This window comes from Panthera uncia, chromosome A2 (assembly GCF_023721935.1).
Source record: "Panthera uncia isolate 11264 chromosome A2, Puncia_PCG_1.0, whole genome shotgun sequence".
Taxonomy (NCBI): domain Eukaryota; kingdom Metazoa; phylum Chordata; class Mammalia; order Carnivora; family Felidae; genus Panthera; species Panthera uncia.
In genome coordinates this window covers 95,003,062-95,020,791 of record NC_064816.1, presented here as the reverse complement: position 1 = coordinate 95,020,791, position 17,730 = coordinate 95,003,062, and the positions used below count along the sequence as shown (strand labels likewise).

At 40.1% G+C, this 17,730-nt stretch overlaps 1 protein-coding gene across 1 annotated transcript in view; it reads right to left on the bottom strand.

The window, feature by feature from the left end:
* Window positions 1–17,730, bottom strand: part of DYNC1I1 (dynein cytoplasmic 1 intermediate chain 1) — a 130,727-nt gene that overhangs the window by 17,725 nt on the left and 95,272 nt on the right. The window contains exons 10-11 of the mRNA XM_049642276.1: window positions 4,191–4,331; window positions 72–197 (exon numbers count right to left, since the gene is read on the bottom strand). Coding sequence (XP_049498233.1) covers window positions 72–197; window positions 4,191–4,331 — 267 coding nt within the window. The remainder of the gene's footprint in view (window positions 1–71; window positions 198–4,190; window positions 4,332–17,730) is intronic.

Sequence of the window (17,730 nt, the reverse complement as noted above, 5' to 3'; positions counted from 1 at the left end):
AAAAAAAAAAAAAAAAAAAAAAAAAAAAAAAAAACCAAAACACCCAAACCTGTAAACCAAAAAATATGTACCTCTCCAACATCGTAGATCCAAATTCGGCCTTCTGAGTCTCCAACGGCAACTTCTTTCCCGGCTTGAGCCCAACGAACACGGTTTAGGGCAGAAGCCCCTTCAATGGCCACACTTGCTGTCGGGACCTGTCAAAGAGGTTACAACAGCAATAAAGAATCTCTGAATATGAATTTAGATACACAAATTTACCATGATACGTTTAACTGGGTGAGTCACCACTGCCTTCATGTGCATGAAGTAATATACATCCCTGTGCAGGGGTAAAAGGATTCATTGTTCTTAAATCATATGCTCCACTGAATTAAGGGGTAGAGAGGAGACACTTTAACAAAAAAGGAAAAGAGGGAGAGTCTTTTTCCATAGTCAGTGGGCAATGAGTGACAAATATTTCTCCGGATTATGCAGGGTGTACATCCAACATACAAACACAGCAGCTAAATGTGATACTTCACGATCAGGTCATGATTTATGGATCGATGGAGAGAGAGATTTCAGGATTTACCAAGATTAAGGATACTATAAAAGGCAGGAAGGGGGTTTATGGTGGAATAAAGGTCATATTAATGTGTGTCTTCAGGGAAAAAATATGTATTGATCCCTCAAAACCTCATCAGGGAAGGGATGATCAGAAGAAGACAAAAAGTGCAGGTGGAAAAGCTTCAAAACCTCAAATTCTCCTCTTTCTTTTTTTCTTTTCCTTTTTCCTATTTTCCCCCTTCCTGTCAGTACCAGGATGGACGAAGCACTCTATAAGTTTGGAGATGTCCCCAGGCTGATACCCTGATGGACTGCAGCCCCTGTTTGTAGAAGAGGCCTTCCATGTCCTTTAACAAACACTGAAATCTGCCAATGCTGATAATTACTATCATACTAATTATTGAAATACACTGAGGTGCTGAAATGGAACCTGCAGCATTTATGACAAGAGCTGTAGTATTCGGAAGACGTTTTAGGGGGCCCACCCCTCTGTATCAACAGTCGTGTAAACTCTTGTCTTTAAGTTTGGAACTTTATACCTGATGTAAAGATCGCATCTCTGCTTCTTCTCCAAGAACGTGGAATGGGAAATGACAACAGGCCATTAAAAAGCAAAAGAGTAAATGTTGAAACAAAAAGAAAAAAATAGAGTGAAAGGAGGGCCCTAGAGATCATCTCATGCCACTGTTTAAGACCTGTGTCTCCTAAACAGGTCGTTTTAGGATGGAAACTCGACGTACTGTGCCTCAGCTCTCCCGGCGTTCTGCTATTCAAGGAATTGAAACCATCTGTTTATGTGAGATTATTGACCCAATACCTATCTTTAAAATAGCAATAAAAACTCCATCATATGTAAGAATCTATGTTTAAACTTAATCTTGAAATCAATAAAAATTCTTTTACCTGCTTAAATCACTGTATGTCAATTGTGAGGAAAAATGTAAAACGAAAGTCCCCAACTCATTTATTTTTTTTAAAAAATACACAATTTCTACAATAAAGGTGCCTGCTGTGCCGGCAGGAGGTTGAATTTTTAACCAAACCTTTCAAAGGCCAAAACAATGTGAATTTAGATGGGCCATAATTCTGTCAATATGCTTTATTATTAGTGCGCTGCTCAGAAAACAAATCTGAGATTCAGCCATACAGTTTTCAGAGTTAGTTTTTAACAGCATAATTTAGGGAGATCGTACAGGATCATACTTTATAAACGTAACTCTGTTCAACATCAGATTTTATCAATGAACAATCTCAAAAATTGAATAAAAATGTTGAATCTTAATATGAATGTTAAAAATTAATCATTCAAAATAAACTGATTTCTGATACACTTTAAATTATGCCTGATACATTTTAAAGAATCGTATTTATTAAGAATTAAGTAATATAAAAAACTGGGACAAATACTATTTTAGCCATTTAAAAATACCTTCATTTCAAGTATTATAAATGGTTAAAAAAAAGACTATCACAGCCTATTATATGTGCTAAAAAAGTATCAAATGCATGAAGGAAATGATAAAATATATTTTATTAGTTTTACTCATAATGACCCTTCAACAGCTGATCAATCTATAACGAAACTAATCCATATATTGAACTCTATCTCTCTTACTTCTGTACTTTGCTTTCACAGTTATTTTCACACTTTTTAAGGCTCAATCATTTTAATTGCAAAGACAGGTTATCTACTGCCTAAATTACTACATTGTGTGGAGTGATACTCAGGTAGGTGAATATGAACTATCCTTGCATAGGAGCAATTGGAATAACTTGGTCTAAAGGTACAGTAATTTCAACAACAGAAATCCAACATTCTGAAAGCAGAATTATGGTTACCACAAAACTAAGCAATCTGCATGGCCCATAATGATTTTTAAAAAATATTTATCTACAAAACTCTTATGTGGTTGTCCCTTGATACCTAGAGAAAGAGAAGGGAAAAATTATATTTGGCAATTAATTTCCTTTTTGACAATTTCATTGTGGACACGTTAAGTTCATTTTACCTAGAAAGCAGACTACAAACAAAATAAGAACAGCTACATAGGAATTATTAAGGCATGGGTAGAACTCACTCCACTGCATCGTAGTTGGGCATCACCTACACATCATTTCTACTAAATCTGATTTCTGATACAAGGGGTCTCCTAAGCCAACCTGGAAAACGTGTGTCTTTTGGTTGATTTAAGTGAATGAGTTTATTCTAGCAGATAGAAGCAATATGATTTTAATCAACAGTGATGAAAGATTTTGGGAAACCATCACAATGTGGAATAACAGCATCTTTCTATGAAGAGCAATAATGTTATGAACATTTCAACATCCAAAATATGATGGGCATTGCACACATTTATGCCTTTTGCTTATTTTCAAAGATACTTCATCACATAACTCTTATCTTTGTCACACAATTCTTGTAGCCAAAAGAAAATAAAAAAGACTCAAACTGAAATATTTGAAAATGTAACTATTTGGCAGTGGTCAGAGATGCATATAATTTTGCAAGTTACAGAGGCTCCATAATAACACCTGAGGGATATTTCCCTGCCCCCTCCCACAGAAAATACTAGGGGGCCTGCTCCTCCTCAGATCCTCCAGCTATAGGCTTCCTAATTAAAAAGGCTGAGCTGCTTCCTGCTCAAAACACTTCAAAAGACCTTTCTCTTGTTCTCCACTTGACATACAGTTTACATGCTTGTTCCCCTTACCTGTCCCTTCTTATTTACGGAGAGGTGCCCTGAATCAGAAGCCGGGAAGTGCTGAAGAGAACGTTTTATTTTTCTAAATCGAAGTACATTTAATATTCATGTTAAAAAAGACACAAGCCTTCTCCCCAGTAGCTGAGTTAGCACCTCAGTACTGTTGAGGGTGTGGGCAAAAGGAAAAATGCACATGGCAGAATTTTTTAAAACATAAATGTATATAGCATAATTTTTAAAAAGAATATTTCCTTATTATTAATTCCCCCCTTTTAAAAAAAGGGGGGGGAGGCCATTTTTCACTTCTCTGAATGTGACATGTTGATATCCCGCTTTTTTTTCAAACACTAAGTTTAACATACATGTTCAGAGTTGCAAACTATTGTAAAAGTCTGCCTGTAAGTTCAGCATTTTAGATGAAGATGATTTTACCTTGTAAAAATCAAATGGAGGATGGATCTAAACATAAAGGGTCAACAGAATCATCTTTTATGAATTTAAAGTAGAAAGTGTACCAATAGCAAACACTGACAACCCTTTTTAAAAGCTCAATATCGAGTCAGCGTCCACAAAAGCTTACTTTTCCAAGTGCTTGCCAATGGAGTTATTTCAACACTGCTCTGAAATATGCCTGTGCATCCTTTCCCGCAGGGAAAGGCGTGAACACACAGCGTTTTGCTTTTTGCAAAGAAGGGTCGTCCATTGTCCAGGATCGGCCACGGTTTGGGGATGACGTGAGATGAAATGATTTGGGGCCAGTGCATCTGCCAGTTCCCTTCAGAGCAGTCAAGAAAGGGGGTCGGCAGCCCAGCTGCAGTTGAAGGGTCAGTCCAAAAAAGGCCGTTGGGGAGAGAGAGGGGGAGACGGTGAGAGGCCGGCTGCGCCCTCCTCCCAGCCCTCCCCCCGCCCCCCAACTCGGGCGCCTGCGCCGCCGCTCACCTCGGTGTCATTGTTGAGGTTCCAGAGGTCCAGGCGCCCCATCCCGTCCACGCAGGCAAAGAGCGCGGGATGCACGGGGGACCACATGACATCGTACACATAGTCTGCATTGTCTTCAAAGGAGTAGAGCGGCTTGTTGTGCTGTAAAGCAGAGAGACCGTGAAGACTTTGTGGCGCTGCCGCTGCCTCGGGCTGTCTAGCGAGCCTAATTAAAAACTTTGCACATTCACAAAGTGTCATAAAACTTCCCGAGATGAAAGTCCTCGAAAAGGTGAACCGCAGCTTTAATGTGACTAGAACTGTCCAGTGGCATAAATAAATACCGGGGGGCGAGGGGGTGGGTGGGAAGGGGGGACTCTTAGGGGACTGGGGGCTGGGACCGGCGGGGGAGGCGGTTTCAGACACAGGCGTACGAGACATTCCATGCAGGTGGACGGGGCTGCCCATTAGCTCGGAATTCTCGCCAGGCTACGCTCCGCGAGTCGCTCGGAGCCCAGACCCAACCGCGCTCGGCCTGCGGGGATCAGACCCGCGGGGATGCTCTGGAAGCTCCCGCTTGGCCCGGCGGCCCCGGACCTTTTGCATGGAAGGCAACGCCTGCCACCTCGTGGTCTTTTTCTGTAGCTGCATGTCTGCTTCCAGGCCAACTCCAGGCCAAATTCATACTTTAATGGTTCCTTTGCGGCGGGAATGGGAACACATATTTTGAAGGGATTTGTGTAGCTCTTTTGGGAGGTTAAAAATCTCGCGGTTCTAAGACCCTAGTTTCTCTGCCTCGTCAGGTGGACTGGCGTGGCTCAACGTAGAATTCCTGAACCTTCACAGATGATGAACCACATTTTCTAGATCACCCAGTATTTCCAACAGCCCTGAAATTGGTGTTTTGGGGGAAAACATTAGCACACCCCCCACTGCATACAAATGCTTCTACTCCAGAGGGATACAATAAATTAAAATGGCACTCTTGATTTCCAGTGAATATTGTCACATCAAAATAGCACAGAAGTCAGAGGCAAGTTTGAAAGTACACCAGAAATAAAACGTAATTGGACTTCATGAATTATTCATTCCATCTGGCTTGTCTTATTCTAATTTCTGCATAATGGCTTTACTAATCCCTGATCAATTAATGTAAAATGAAATTTAAATGATAATGAAAGCCCTAGAGATAAAAGAAATTAAGTATTCTTATATCCTCTGACAGAAATCTAAACAATGGGAGTTTTTTTCCACAATGTCTTCTTCATCCAGTCAGCTGTCTGTATTCTCTTCCTGGGTTCGGCTAAATGCCTGTGCAGGCCAGAGGAATAAGATCAAAAAATATAACACACAATATGAACAATCAAATCCTTTATGCATAGAATGTGCAAAGAATGTTTCTGTAGGTAACAGCTCCAAATGTTCGAGTGAACTCCCAATGTGTATGGGTAGCAAAGGTAAAATGCATAGAATGCACTTGCTGATGTGAAAGTGAGAAAAATCTGTGAGAGACAAAAACCTAGAGCAAAGATTTGTTAGGGTAGTAACTGTAAGTGATTTCTCTTTCCATGAATTATATCGCTTTGACATTGCTCAGAAATGAACACAATTCTAATACTATTATAGCAACACAGAAGATTTTAGATGGGCCACTGTGCATGCAGGGGGTAGGCAGTAGATGTGTGAGATGTGCTGTATTTGCAAGAAGTGTCTAATGGGGGAGTGATTTGAAAAAGAACATATGATATTGAGACCTCAGAAAGAATTAAGTGGACATCAGCCTTACATTTTTGTATTTTAATATTCTATAACTCTTTTATGCCAGAATGTTTATCATATACCATGCTTGCAGTGTGATTTTGAGGTAAAGTTACTTGTCAACTTGCTATTTACGAATAGCTTCTTTCTTCCTCTCGAGCTTTGGACTAGGTGATTCAAACTTCCTTCTCCAGAGAATCTGAATATCCAGTGACACCTTAAAGTGGCATGATTGTATCATTTTTCCTTACTGAGATGGAGTAGCTGGTCCTTCACTGACCACTTGTAAATATTAAATTCTAACTCTTAGTAAAAGACTATTCCCACCCCAAATTCTTGATTTTGTAGCTAGCCAGTCACTATTTGTTAAACAACATGAGTGACACAATTTTCTCAAAGTCAAAGCGTGGAAAAGACATACTGAAAAAAGTCGATTCTCAGTATCCTCTCTCAATAACCCAGCTGATAGCAGAACTGAGTATACAGAGGTCTAGATACAGACTTACACATCCAGACAGACATTAAACACAGATCATATTTACGATCCTTGTTTTGATCAATTATAAAACCACCCAACCTTCAACAGCCATTTTCTAGAAAGCTGATATTATTTGATACATTAGTTCTCCCAATAAATTACCCTGTTAATCTCTACTTTGCTTCTTTCCTTTTTTTCTTTTAGTTGCTGCTTCTGTGAGAAACCCAATCAAAATTGTAATACTTCCTGGAGACTTCACTTTTTAAACATCTGGAAATAACAGCCATTGTTCATGCTACCAAAATCCAATTGTCTCATGTTTAATAGTATTGTATTGAAATGCTAGTACTGTCTAGGTTTTTCTCCAATTTCCTTATTACCCCAGCCTCTAAGACTGAAGCTTGCATCGCAAAAACCACCGCCACGTTTTTCTAGGCTGCAGTGTGGGCAAGTTTAGGGGAAGGAAGAAGGGCATACGTTTTCAAGGGCTTTGTTTTAACCTTGATAGATTCACAGGTTGGGAACGTCTTGGTCAGGATTGAACCCACTGTCAGGGGACCAAGTGGACTGACAGCTAGGCACCACTAGTTCCTGAGTACAGCATTGTGTGAGCTGTAGGCATGAGCTAACACCCCTCTTACATCCTTAGGCAGTGCTATTTTGAATATTAGCTGTACTTTTGTTGATCAAGGAATTCTTCATTCTCTTTTCTTTGGGGCTCAAAAGGTAACCTGAAAACCTCATTAAAAGTTTGGTGATGAGTGCACTCGTCGTGTTGAGCACCTGGTGATGTATGGAAGTGTGAGTCACTGTATTGTACACCCGAAACTAATACAGCCCTGTATGTTAACTAACTGGGATTAGACTAGAAACTTAAAATTTTTTTGCCTCAAATGCTTACTGTAAAACATTTTAGAGTAGATAAATAAATCATGAAATATCAACTTTTTCATCAAATGTATCAAAAGCATCAGGATCTAAAGATTCTGTTTTTGAAGTTTGAAACATAAATGTCTGCATCTACAAAACTGCTGTAGCTTTATCACCGGTATTAGAATACTACGAGTTTTGAAAAGGTGCACAGTGTGGCGACAGATCTGACCAACGATTTTTGAGGAGGATCCAGTCATATCATTTGTGTATATTAAAGCTGCAGAAGCTTGGGGATTTTAAATATTCACTCTGTAAAATACTCAAGGCCATCTAATAAGCTAAATATGGCTTCACAGCACATTACTGTAGAAAGCGTTTTTCAAAACCTTCAAATTTCATGAGACAGAAACCTCTTCACCCGTGTGTTTCCATTCCCAGTGCCGTGTTTAGTATCAGCACACTGTTAAAGAAGAGAGACAAGGACACTGCACTGTTACCTGACGCATTGCATGTGTGATGACACATGCCAGTGAACTAAAGCCACGACACCCTGTGCTTTAGACGAGTTTCCGGGGCTGTGCCAAAAATCCAAAAATATCCAGACACAGATCAGCTTGACTTTAACATCCTGACTCGCAGAGCAGAGAAGCGGGCGGCCAGTCACCTCCCAGACAGACATGGAGGGAAAGGAAGGGTAAATTGTTGGGTGTTTGTTCTGCATGACTCTACACACACATTGTCTAATTTAATCCGCATAAAATCTCTGTAAGGTAGATGGTATTTACAGAAAAGAAAATTATAGTTCAGGAAAGTTAGTAGCTTTCTCAAGGCCACGGAGATTGTAAGCGGTGGAGGTGGATTTGGTTCTCTGGTTTTCCTAGCTGTTTAAGCACATCCTTTATTTGAGGGAACCATGTGGTCCTCTATAAGACATAGCAGTGGTCTTCGGTCTTCAGAGCAAATACAGCAGCTCTGTTACCTGTCGTTCTATTCAGTTCAACCGATATTTACTAACCACATGCTGTATAACTTGTAGAAAGGGTTAAAAAAAAAAACAAAAACACCCTCACAGAATGTCGGTTGCATTTCCCGAGTTGATTATTAATAGTCGTGAAGACGTTACCCATACAATTCCAAGCATCCTTAGCACCTTTTGACACCGGCAGAAATCTTTTTCTTCAAAAAACTGGGAATAGGATGGAATGGCCCTTTTGCTAGCAGGGATAAACAGGGGGCCACGCGATGGAGGGTCTAATAAAACGATGTCAGGAGGCAGAGCTCCGGGTTCCAGCTCACCAAATGTCTATACAGCTTCGAGTGAGGGGTTACAATTACACGATCTGAAAGCTGAGGATAACATGGGGAGTGTGGGCCAGAGAAGGTAGTAGGAGAAAGTGGACACAAACTACAGACCATGGAAAATTTCACTGAACAGCCTTGGACCTTAGTGTTTTCATCTATAAGATGGAAGGTGGGAGCTACTGACCTCAAGAGTTGCTGCTGGCTTTCTACGACTCTGTTCTGCACTAAGGATTGACTGGAATAAAGTTTGCAAAAGTTTTTTAGAAAGAGCTATTCAGAGATAAGTATTATAATCAAAGCCATCTTACTTGATGCTCTGTGAAATCCGTTTCAGTGATTTTTAGAAATTTTTTATTTCATAAAAATATACATATAAAAATGTACCAGTGTGGTTTTTGGTGAAACACCGGACATTATGAAAGTAATAACAGGTCTCTTATTTGACCAAGTAAAGAAGGCATAATGGATATTAAGTTTACACGAGAGAAGGAAGCAAGGAGTGAACTCTGTTCCAGAGTGAAACTGTACAACATCCATGAACGTTTTACAATAAAGACTTGATGTCTAGATTTGAGCTTTGATTTTATAAGTATACTTCTGAAAATGACCAGAGCTGCATATTTTTCCAATCAGTTAACTATAAAATCACTTCATGAAAGATTAATTTCTATTTCTGATGTCAGATATATATATACACCGAAGTCACATTTAGAGAATATGTTTGTTTTATTTTCTCTGTGTTATTTATTTTCCTCTCATCAGAATCTCTAGGCATCCCAATAGGGTTTAGAATTTTGAAGGTTGGTGAATAGGAAGATTTGTGTTAAAATGCCTCCTAAAGCCTCCAAACACTGTGGTTCTTGAGGTTGTATTTGCCTCTAAATGATTAGCTTTCAAAGCAGATTTAGTAGAAATGTTTACCCAAACCATGAAAATTTCTTTTGGAGTAGAGGGGAAGTGGGGTGGGTGGTGGGGGGTAATGCATGGGTTGGTGGGGAAGGGGCCAGGAAACTAAATGTAGAATTTCTGTATCTTTATTCTGAAATAAAAAGAAAACAAATGGAATCTTACCTTGAAACTGTATCCTGTTGGGAAAAAATGATGACCAAAATACTAAACAATGAGTAATAAGAAAATGTCCTTCAAAAATTGTCATGTGGGTTCCTGTGAAGTAATTAAAATAAATAGCCAGCCAGTTCTTCCAGGAAACATTAAAATGTGAGACCACAATATCACTTTAAAAAAACCACCAAAGGACCCCAAAACTTCAGGCTCACACAAAAATGGATGCCTCTACCATAAAAAGAAAGTGCTTAAACAAACAAACAAACCAAAACTCACAAACCAAACCAAACCCAAAAAAAACCAACTCTCTTGGCCAAAAAGAGGTGTTGTGAATTTGGTACTATCATTAGAAAACATTATTTGCAACTTAATTTGGAGTCTTGTAAAGCATAAAGTATCTTGTATTTAATCGTAATTTCTATGGCTAAATATTAAAACTGTACAGACCATACCTAAATGGCATCTTTGCCTGTTTCTATCATGATCAGAAATTCGAAAGTAGCCATAAACACTTTGGGTGAGTTGAGCTTAACAGCATATGGATAGTGTGTCGGTTTGCCGTTTACATGTATTTACCAAAAATATATTAGGACTTTAATTTGAATTAGTAAATTTACAGTAATTGCAAAGAAATTTATAGAAATCCAGGAATGTAGCATTTGTCTCTCAACAAATGTAGAAGTTTTGCTAAATAAGTACTGAAGCCACATAAAAGGTGTTCTTTGTTGCACTGCCTTCCTCGACTGCTTATTTGCATGGAAGAATCCTCCTAATCCAGGAGGCGCCACCAATAAAGAGGATAATTATCCATATAAAAGAATGTATACATATTCACAGGTTTTGACTAGTATTTGAGTGTTTAAAGCCACGATAAAAACTACAAGCTTTGCCTAATTCATAAAAGGAATATTTCCCGCACTGGCATGATTTTTATGAGTATCAGGTCTACCTAATGGTTTTTTAAATGGGCATTTTCAGGGCACCTGGGCAGCTCAGTAGGTTAAGCGTCTGACCCTTGATTGCAGCCCAGGTCACGATCTCATGGTTCGTGAGACAGAGCCCTGTGTCGGGCTCTGTGCTGACAGTGCCGCAGAGCCTTCTTGGCTCTCTCCCTCTCTCCCTCTCTCTGCCCGGCTCCTGCTCATGCTGTGTCTCTGTCTCTCAAAATAAATAAATACACTTAAAAAATAAAAAGTAAAAAGATAATACGGGCATTTTCATAGCACGAATCTGTACAGAATCCATTCAAAAACACTAAACAAACTGGGATGCTCTCTTAAATTGCTGTTTGTATCCATCTCAGCTGCTCTGGCTCTTTCGGTATGTTCTGCCTTCTTGCTTGAGTAGAGGGAGGGCAGAGAGGGTCACTGTATTGCCAAAACCAGGGGCAGCAGAATTGCCTCCTGAGTGCCATGGAGGTGGCTGGTCTCTAGACTGATTCTCTCTGGACTGATAATTCTAAGGACCACGTGGCTGTAGGAGGCAAGGCATACAACAGAACCACTTTGGTTGCTGCTGCCCCAATTCTGTTTCTCCTATGGCTGAGCGGTTTCATATCCAACATGGTATCAGTTAGAAAAGAAGCATTCAGGATATGTACATAAAGATCAGGTTGCTTAGAGGCTGTATTAGAGGTGGGAGGGAAGGATGTTGGTATTAAGGATGAGGGGGTGTAGAAGATGATAACAGATTGGACCTAGAAGCAACCAGAATTGTGGTTGCATTATTGTCTTGGAGACTTGAAAAGTTAGAAGAATGAATACATAAGGCAGCACAGTTTTGTTTAATCATTTCTTATTTAATGTCAAATTGTTTAGCTGCATTTTACTAGTGGGTAGATACAGTGGCAGAACATTTCACTCTTTTTTTTTTTTTTAATGTTTATTTATTTTTGAGAGAGAGAGAGAGAGAGCGTGAGTAGGAGAGCGGCAGAAAGCGAGAGGATGAGAGAGAATCCCAAGCAGGCTCTTGCTTCAGCATGGAGTCGATGTGGGGCTCGAACCCATGAACTGTGAGATCATGACCTGAGCCAAAACCAAGAGTTGGACACTCAACTGAGTGAACCACCCAGGCACTCCCAAGATATGTATAATTCTTAAAGAAAGATTTAAAATATATAAAATTATAAACCTAGATACATGCATTATATCTTGATTCATATTTATTTCTAAAGTGCCAGGTAAACATTTGCTATTCTCCAGAGCTAATCTGACATTAGTGGTCTCACTACACTTAGTAAATATGACATTTAGACAAATTTTGTTTTTGTTCAAGAAGTCCCATAACCCAGATTTGTCTAATCAAATGGTTTTAAAATCTAATGGTAAAATTATTTAAATTAAAAAAAAATTTAAACGTTTATTCATTTTTGAGAGATGGAGGGAGACAGAGCGTGAGTGGAGGAGGGGCAGAGAGAGAGGGAGACACAGAATCCGAGGCAGGCTCCAGGCTCTGAGCTGTCAGCACAGAGCCTGACGCAGGGCTCGAAGTCACGAACTGTGAGATCATGACCTGAGCTGAAGTCGGAGGCCTAACCTGACTGAGCCACCCAGGCACCCCAAATTATTTAAATTTTTGATTCTACTTCCTGCATCAGCAATTGCTGATCAGCAATATCTCATATATTATACACACACACACATACACGCACATAGAGGGCATATTTTCAAAGGGTCAAAGCAAGTAGGTTTGCACTCCTGTGTCTTCTGGTGTTAAATGTAATATATCTTTTATATTATATCTAGGGGTCTCTGGGTGGCTCAGTCGGTTGAGTGCCCGACTTCTGCTTGGGTCACGATCTCATGGTTTGTGAGTTCCAGCCCGCGTTGGGCTCTGTGCTGACAGTGCAGAGCCTGGAGCCCGTTTCAGATTCTGTGTCTCCCTCTCCCTCTCTGCCCTCCCTCCCTTGTTCGTGCTCTGTCTCTCTCTCTCTCAAAAATAAATAAACATTAAAAAAAATCTATCTAATCTAATATTAGTATAGCTGATACTTGTATTTATTTCAATCATGGCATGGAAAAAACCAGTAAGGAGAATCCCACAAAGCAAAAGTTCAAAATATTCTGTTTAAGTGTTTATTTATTTTTTTTATTTTTGAGAAAGAGAGAGAAAGAGTGTGCATGTGCACAAAAGGGGGCAGGTGGGGGTGTGCAGAAAGACAGGAGACCAGAGGATGTGAAGCCTGACGTGAGGCTTGAACTCACGAACCATGAGATTATGACCTGAGCTGAAGTCAGATGCTCAACTGCCTGAGCCACCTAGGTGTCCCTAAAATATTCTGTTTATCTGTAGAACATATACTTCCTATTTTGCAACAGATTTTCTTACCTTATTCTGTTTCACCTAAGCCAAATTGAAATTAATTTCTTTAAAAAAATTTTTTTTTAATGTTTATTCATTTTTGAGAGACAGAGAGAGCACAAGAGGGGGTGGGGCAGAGAGACAGAGGGAAACACAGAATCTGAAGCAGGCTCCAGGCTCTGAGTTATCAGCACAGAGCCCCATGCAGGGCTCGAACTCACAAACCATGAGATCATGACCTGAGCCGAAGTCAGACAACTGACTGAGCCACCAAGGTGGCCCTGAAATTAATTTCTATTCAAAAAGCAAACAGAAGCTAAACGTGAGGTAAAGAGATTCAGGACATTGTAAATGGCCATGGGAAAATAAACTACATTAATTATGATCCCTGAACTGCAAGTTTAAGAGGTCACATGAGGCTGGCCAAGAGGGACCCACACTAGGGTTTGGTCCCAAAACAATCACTTCGGGTGGTAAAGATGAGTTTTAATTTATCTTCCAACATCAGACATACAATGTAGTTTAAATCAGGAGGCGGGGGTGGAGACATCTTAGAATCTCATAATTATGAAGATAGTGTGTCTGTTATTTGTTATTCTCATTCTCTCTTCAGTATTGTTGCTTGGAAGGAAAAGGGTAGGGAAGGCAACTCATGAAATAAAAAGACAAATGTTTCCACTCAGGTTAAAAGAGCAAAAGAAAGGATTCACAGCCCTGCTTGCACATTGGGAAAGCCCAGTCAGTTGAGTGAATCTTAAGTCTCAAAAGTGTTTGTACTTATATGGATTATTCACACCTTCTGTATAAATAACAGCTACAGGTACATGTTGGTGGGTGAATATGGGGGTGTGTGGGTAGGGGTAAAAGGACAGGAAGTATGAACACAGGCTAAGTCTGGCTATGACTTGATGATCACATTCTTGTGGTTTCTTTCAAAGTTAAAGTCTTCTCCCTGAGTGAGCTTAATAAAGGAACCCCTCATCCCCCTCAACCTCCACTCCCTCCCCCTAAAAAAGAAAAGAATTTGATGACTGGCACATGTAGTTTTATCGAAAGCCAATGTTAATGTTTGCTATTTAGTGCTTGGAAGGGAGGGTAAGGGGGACTGAAAATAAAGATGAGAGGAGAAAAAAGTCAGACACCACCTGAACGTCTTGTTTATCAGAAAGGCAGCCATCAGGGCTTTGGGGTTGTGGGGGGGAAAATGCATTCTGTCGTCCGGTAAGTGTTACTGGCAGTGAACTATTGATTTTGTTAATCTTCTTTCCTATTTTAAGTGTTATGCTTAGATACTGGAATAGCAAAAACTTTAACTTGTGATTTTTATTGTGTTCTGATATTTTAAACATTTCACAAAATGTTAGCAGAAGGAAGTATGCTCAAGTCCCTTTGTTAGAATTATGTAATTTTTAGATGTTTTCATCTCAGTTTAAAATAATCTAACCCATTTTAACAAAGTAGGTTGTTTTACTTAGGATACCCACATGTATTAATCCACCAACAGTGGATTATTAAAGGCCTACCATATGCTTTCCACTTTGGGCAGGCAATAGAAGAAATATAAGATCTACCTCTGTTCTTAGGGACTCACAACCCAGGTAGGAAAATGAAAATTGTGAAATAAAAGGAGAAGGATATTATCTATTTGGAGGTCTATTTTCTCAGTTTGTTCCAAAAGGATTTATGGTGTCTTACAAATTAAGTGTTCTATAAAGTTAAGAATAAACACACCACAGAGGCAGGTGGAATAGATAACTTTTACTAGGATTGTGAGATAAGCTGATTATTACAATCTGGTACTGAAACAGCCCTAAATGTCCTGATAACTAAGACAAAACACGTCGTAACACAAGAAGGTATGTAAATTTCACCATCTGAAGAAAGAAAGATTACAAATTCCTTCTCCCAGACACATTTTTTGGGAAAAACTCAAGGAGGAATTTACCATGTCTGTGAATCCCTGGAAAAGAGACTGGCTTTCTGTCTTGTTTATACCAAAGAAAGAGAACAAGGATATAGCCAGGTGCTAAATTCTGTGGTACAGATGTTCGGTGCCAGAGGAATTCGGAGATTCGGGGTGGGTGGGGTGGGGGAGTGGGTGTTGGTGGTTACCATGGTCTGATGTGGTCAAGGAAGGGATTATCTAGGACAGGTGATGGAACCCGCCTTGAAAGATGCCTAGGCTTTGACAGATGGTAAGGAAGCCCGTCAAGGAGGGGAAAGCAAAACATGCAAAGACCTGGCTGTGTAAATCGGCACGGAATTCCCAGATGAACGGAAAGGTGAAAAGTGGGGACAGCCTGGTGGACTCTGAGAATTTGTCCTAAGGAATAACAGGAAATAATTTGGTTTGTTTAGGGAGGGATTGGGGCCATGTTACGAATAGTCTTGAGTACAGCGTTCACACTTTTTGATGCAACGAGCAACTGAATGATGAATATCATTAATTGAGTAGAAAGAAGAACAAACCGAATAGAGGAGGAAGATCTAGTTTGTAATATTTTAAACATGGTGCATTTGAGTCTCTGGAGATGACACTCAGGTGAAGTTGGCAGTGGGAATGTAGGTCTGGGATTGAAAGAGAGGACAGGCTTGAAGTCCATGACAAGGAATCATTCACAAGAAATGCTGAGGGACAGGAGAGAGCAGGGAGGAAGGAGAAAGAGAAGACTGTGACAGAAATTTTGAAAAACTGGGCTAAGAAAGTGAAGAGGAAAGAACCAGTGGAGAGGTCTAAGGCAAATCAAGAGACATAACTAGGGCTAGAGAGGGCTACAGGAATGAGAGGTAGAGAATATAAGATGAGTACTAAAAAGAAGCCACTGCACTTAGCAGTTAGGGGCTCATCTTGGTCTCGGAGCAAGAAGTGTCTGAAGATTAAGAAGGTTTGCTGAGGGGTGGTTGGGAAATCTGGCAGAAGTCGGTATGGATGCACATTGGCTCTTCAAGTGGTTTGGCAAGCTAAACCAAATTTTAGGACATGTGATATTTTAAGTTAACCCATCCATTAGATGTAACATCTTTGACATTTTAGACCATTTCTTATGAGGATTTATATCTCTTTTTAAATCTTTTAAAAAATTTATTTATTTATTTATTTATTTATTTATTTTAATATGAAATTTATTGTCAAATTGGTTTCCATACAACCCCCAGTGCTAATCCCAACAGGTGCCCTCCTCAATGCCCATCACCCACTTTCCCCACCCTCCCACCCCCCCATCAACCCTCAGTTTATTCTCAATTAAAAAAAATTTTTTTTTAATGTTTTATTTTTGAGACAGAGAGAGCGTGAGGAGGGGAGAGGCAGAGAGAGAGTGAGACACAGAATCCAAGGCAGGCTCCAGGCTCTGAGCTATCAGCACAGAGCCTGACGCGGGCCTCGAACTCACAAACCGCAAGATCATGACCTGTGATGAAGTCGGACGCTTAACCGACTGAGCCACCCAGGTGCCCCTATTCTCAATTCTTAAGAGTCTCTTATGGTTTGCCTCCTTCCCTCTCTGTAACTTTTTTTCCCCTTCCCCTCCCCCACTGTCTTCTGTTAAGTTTCTCAGGATCCACATAGGAGTGAAAACATATGGTATCTGTCTTTCTCTGTAGGACTTATTTCACTTAGCATAACACTCTCCAGTTCCATCCACGTTGCAACAAAAGTCCATATTTCATTCTTTCTCATTGCCAAGTGGTATTCCATTGTATATATAAACCACAACTTCTTTATCCATTCATCAGTTGATGGACATTTAGGCTCTTTCCATAATTTGGCTATTGTGGAGAGTGCTGCTATAAACATTGGGGTACAAGTGCCCCTATGCATCAGTACTCCTGTATTCCATGGGTAAATTCCTAGCAGTGCTATTGCTGGGTCATAGGGTAGGTCTATTTTTAATTTTTTGAGGAACCTCCACACTGTTTTCCAGAGCAGCTGCACCAGTTTGCATTCCCACCAATAGTGCAAGAGGGAGATTTATATCTTGAACACTTGGCATCAAGCCTTGCAAGTAGGAGACAGACAAGATGTATTGAAAGTGGGTGATGAAGCAGGAAGCATCTAGGTGCAGTCCCATTTCTGCCTGACACTCATGAGAAGAGCCTTGAACTTTCCTCTGACTCTTTGGACCTGCAATTCTTTCTTAGTCTCCTCGGGGTTAAACCTCTTCCTTGCCTGATTAAGTTTTGACTCAGCATCCTCCTTGGCCTACTTCTCGTTCTTCTGGCATGCTACTTTGGTTTCAGAACCTTTCCCCTCACTCTGGTACCTTGAAACCTAATCTCTGATGAAGGTCATGGTTGCTGCTCAGTCATGGCCAAGATTTCAGCAGGCTTGTCCACTATAGGCAAGGAGCCAGGAGCAGGGTACTATTTTGAAGAGGAAAAGTGATATGAAAAATAGTAATAGAAACTAGCCTACTAGAGACTTGGACAGCAGGAAATCTAGGCAGGAATTTCCTGTGTACTATAGGAAAATGTATGTCCTAAAAAACAAACAAAACTTATCCTTGGATTGAAAGCATCAGTATGTACCTGAGATGTTTTGTAAGATATACATGTCAATTGGTGTGTGAGTATTTGTATGTGTGTGTGTGTGTGAGACAGACAGACACACACACATACATACACACTTTTCCATGGAATATTCTTATTCTTATATACTTATTTGTCTGGAGAAGAGCAGTGATGTCCAGGAAGAGGAGAATGGTGGACTATGAAAACCCTGAATCCAAATAGCACCACACAGCAGCCTGATTACCCTGCACCAGTTAGTAAATGTATTCTGAACAT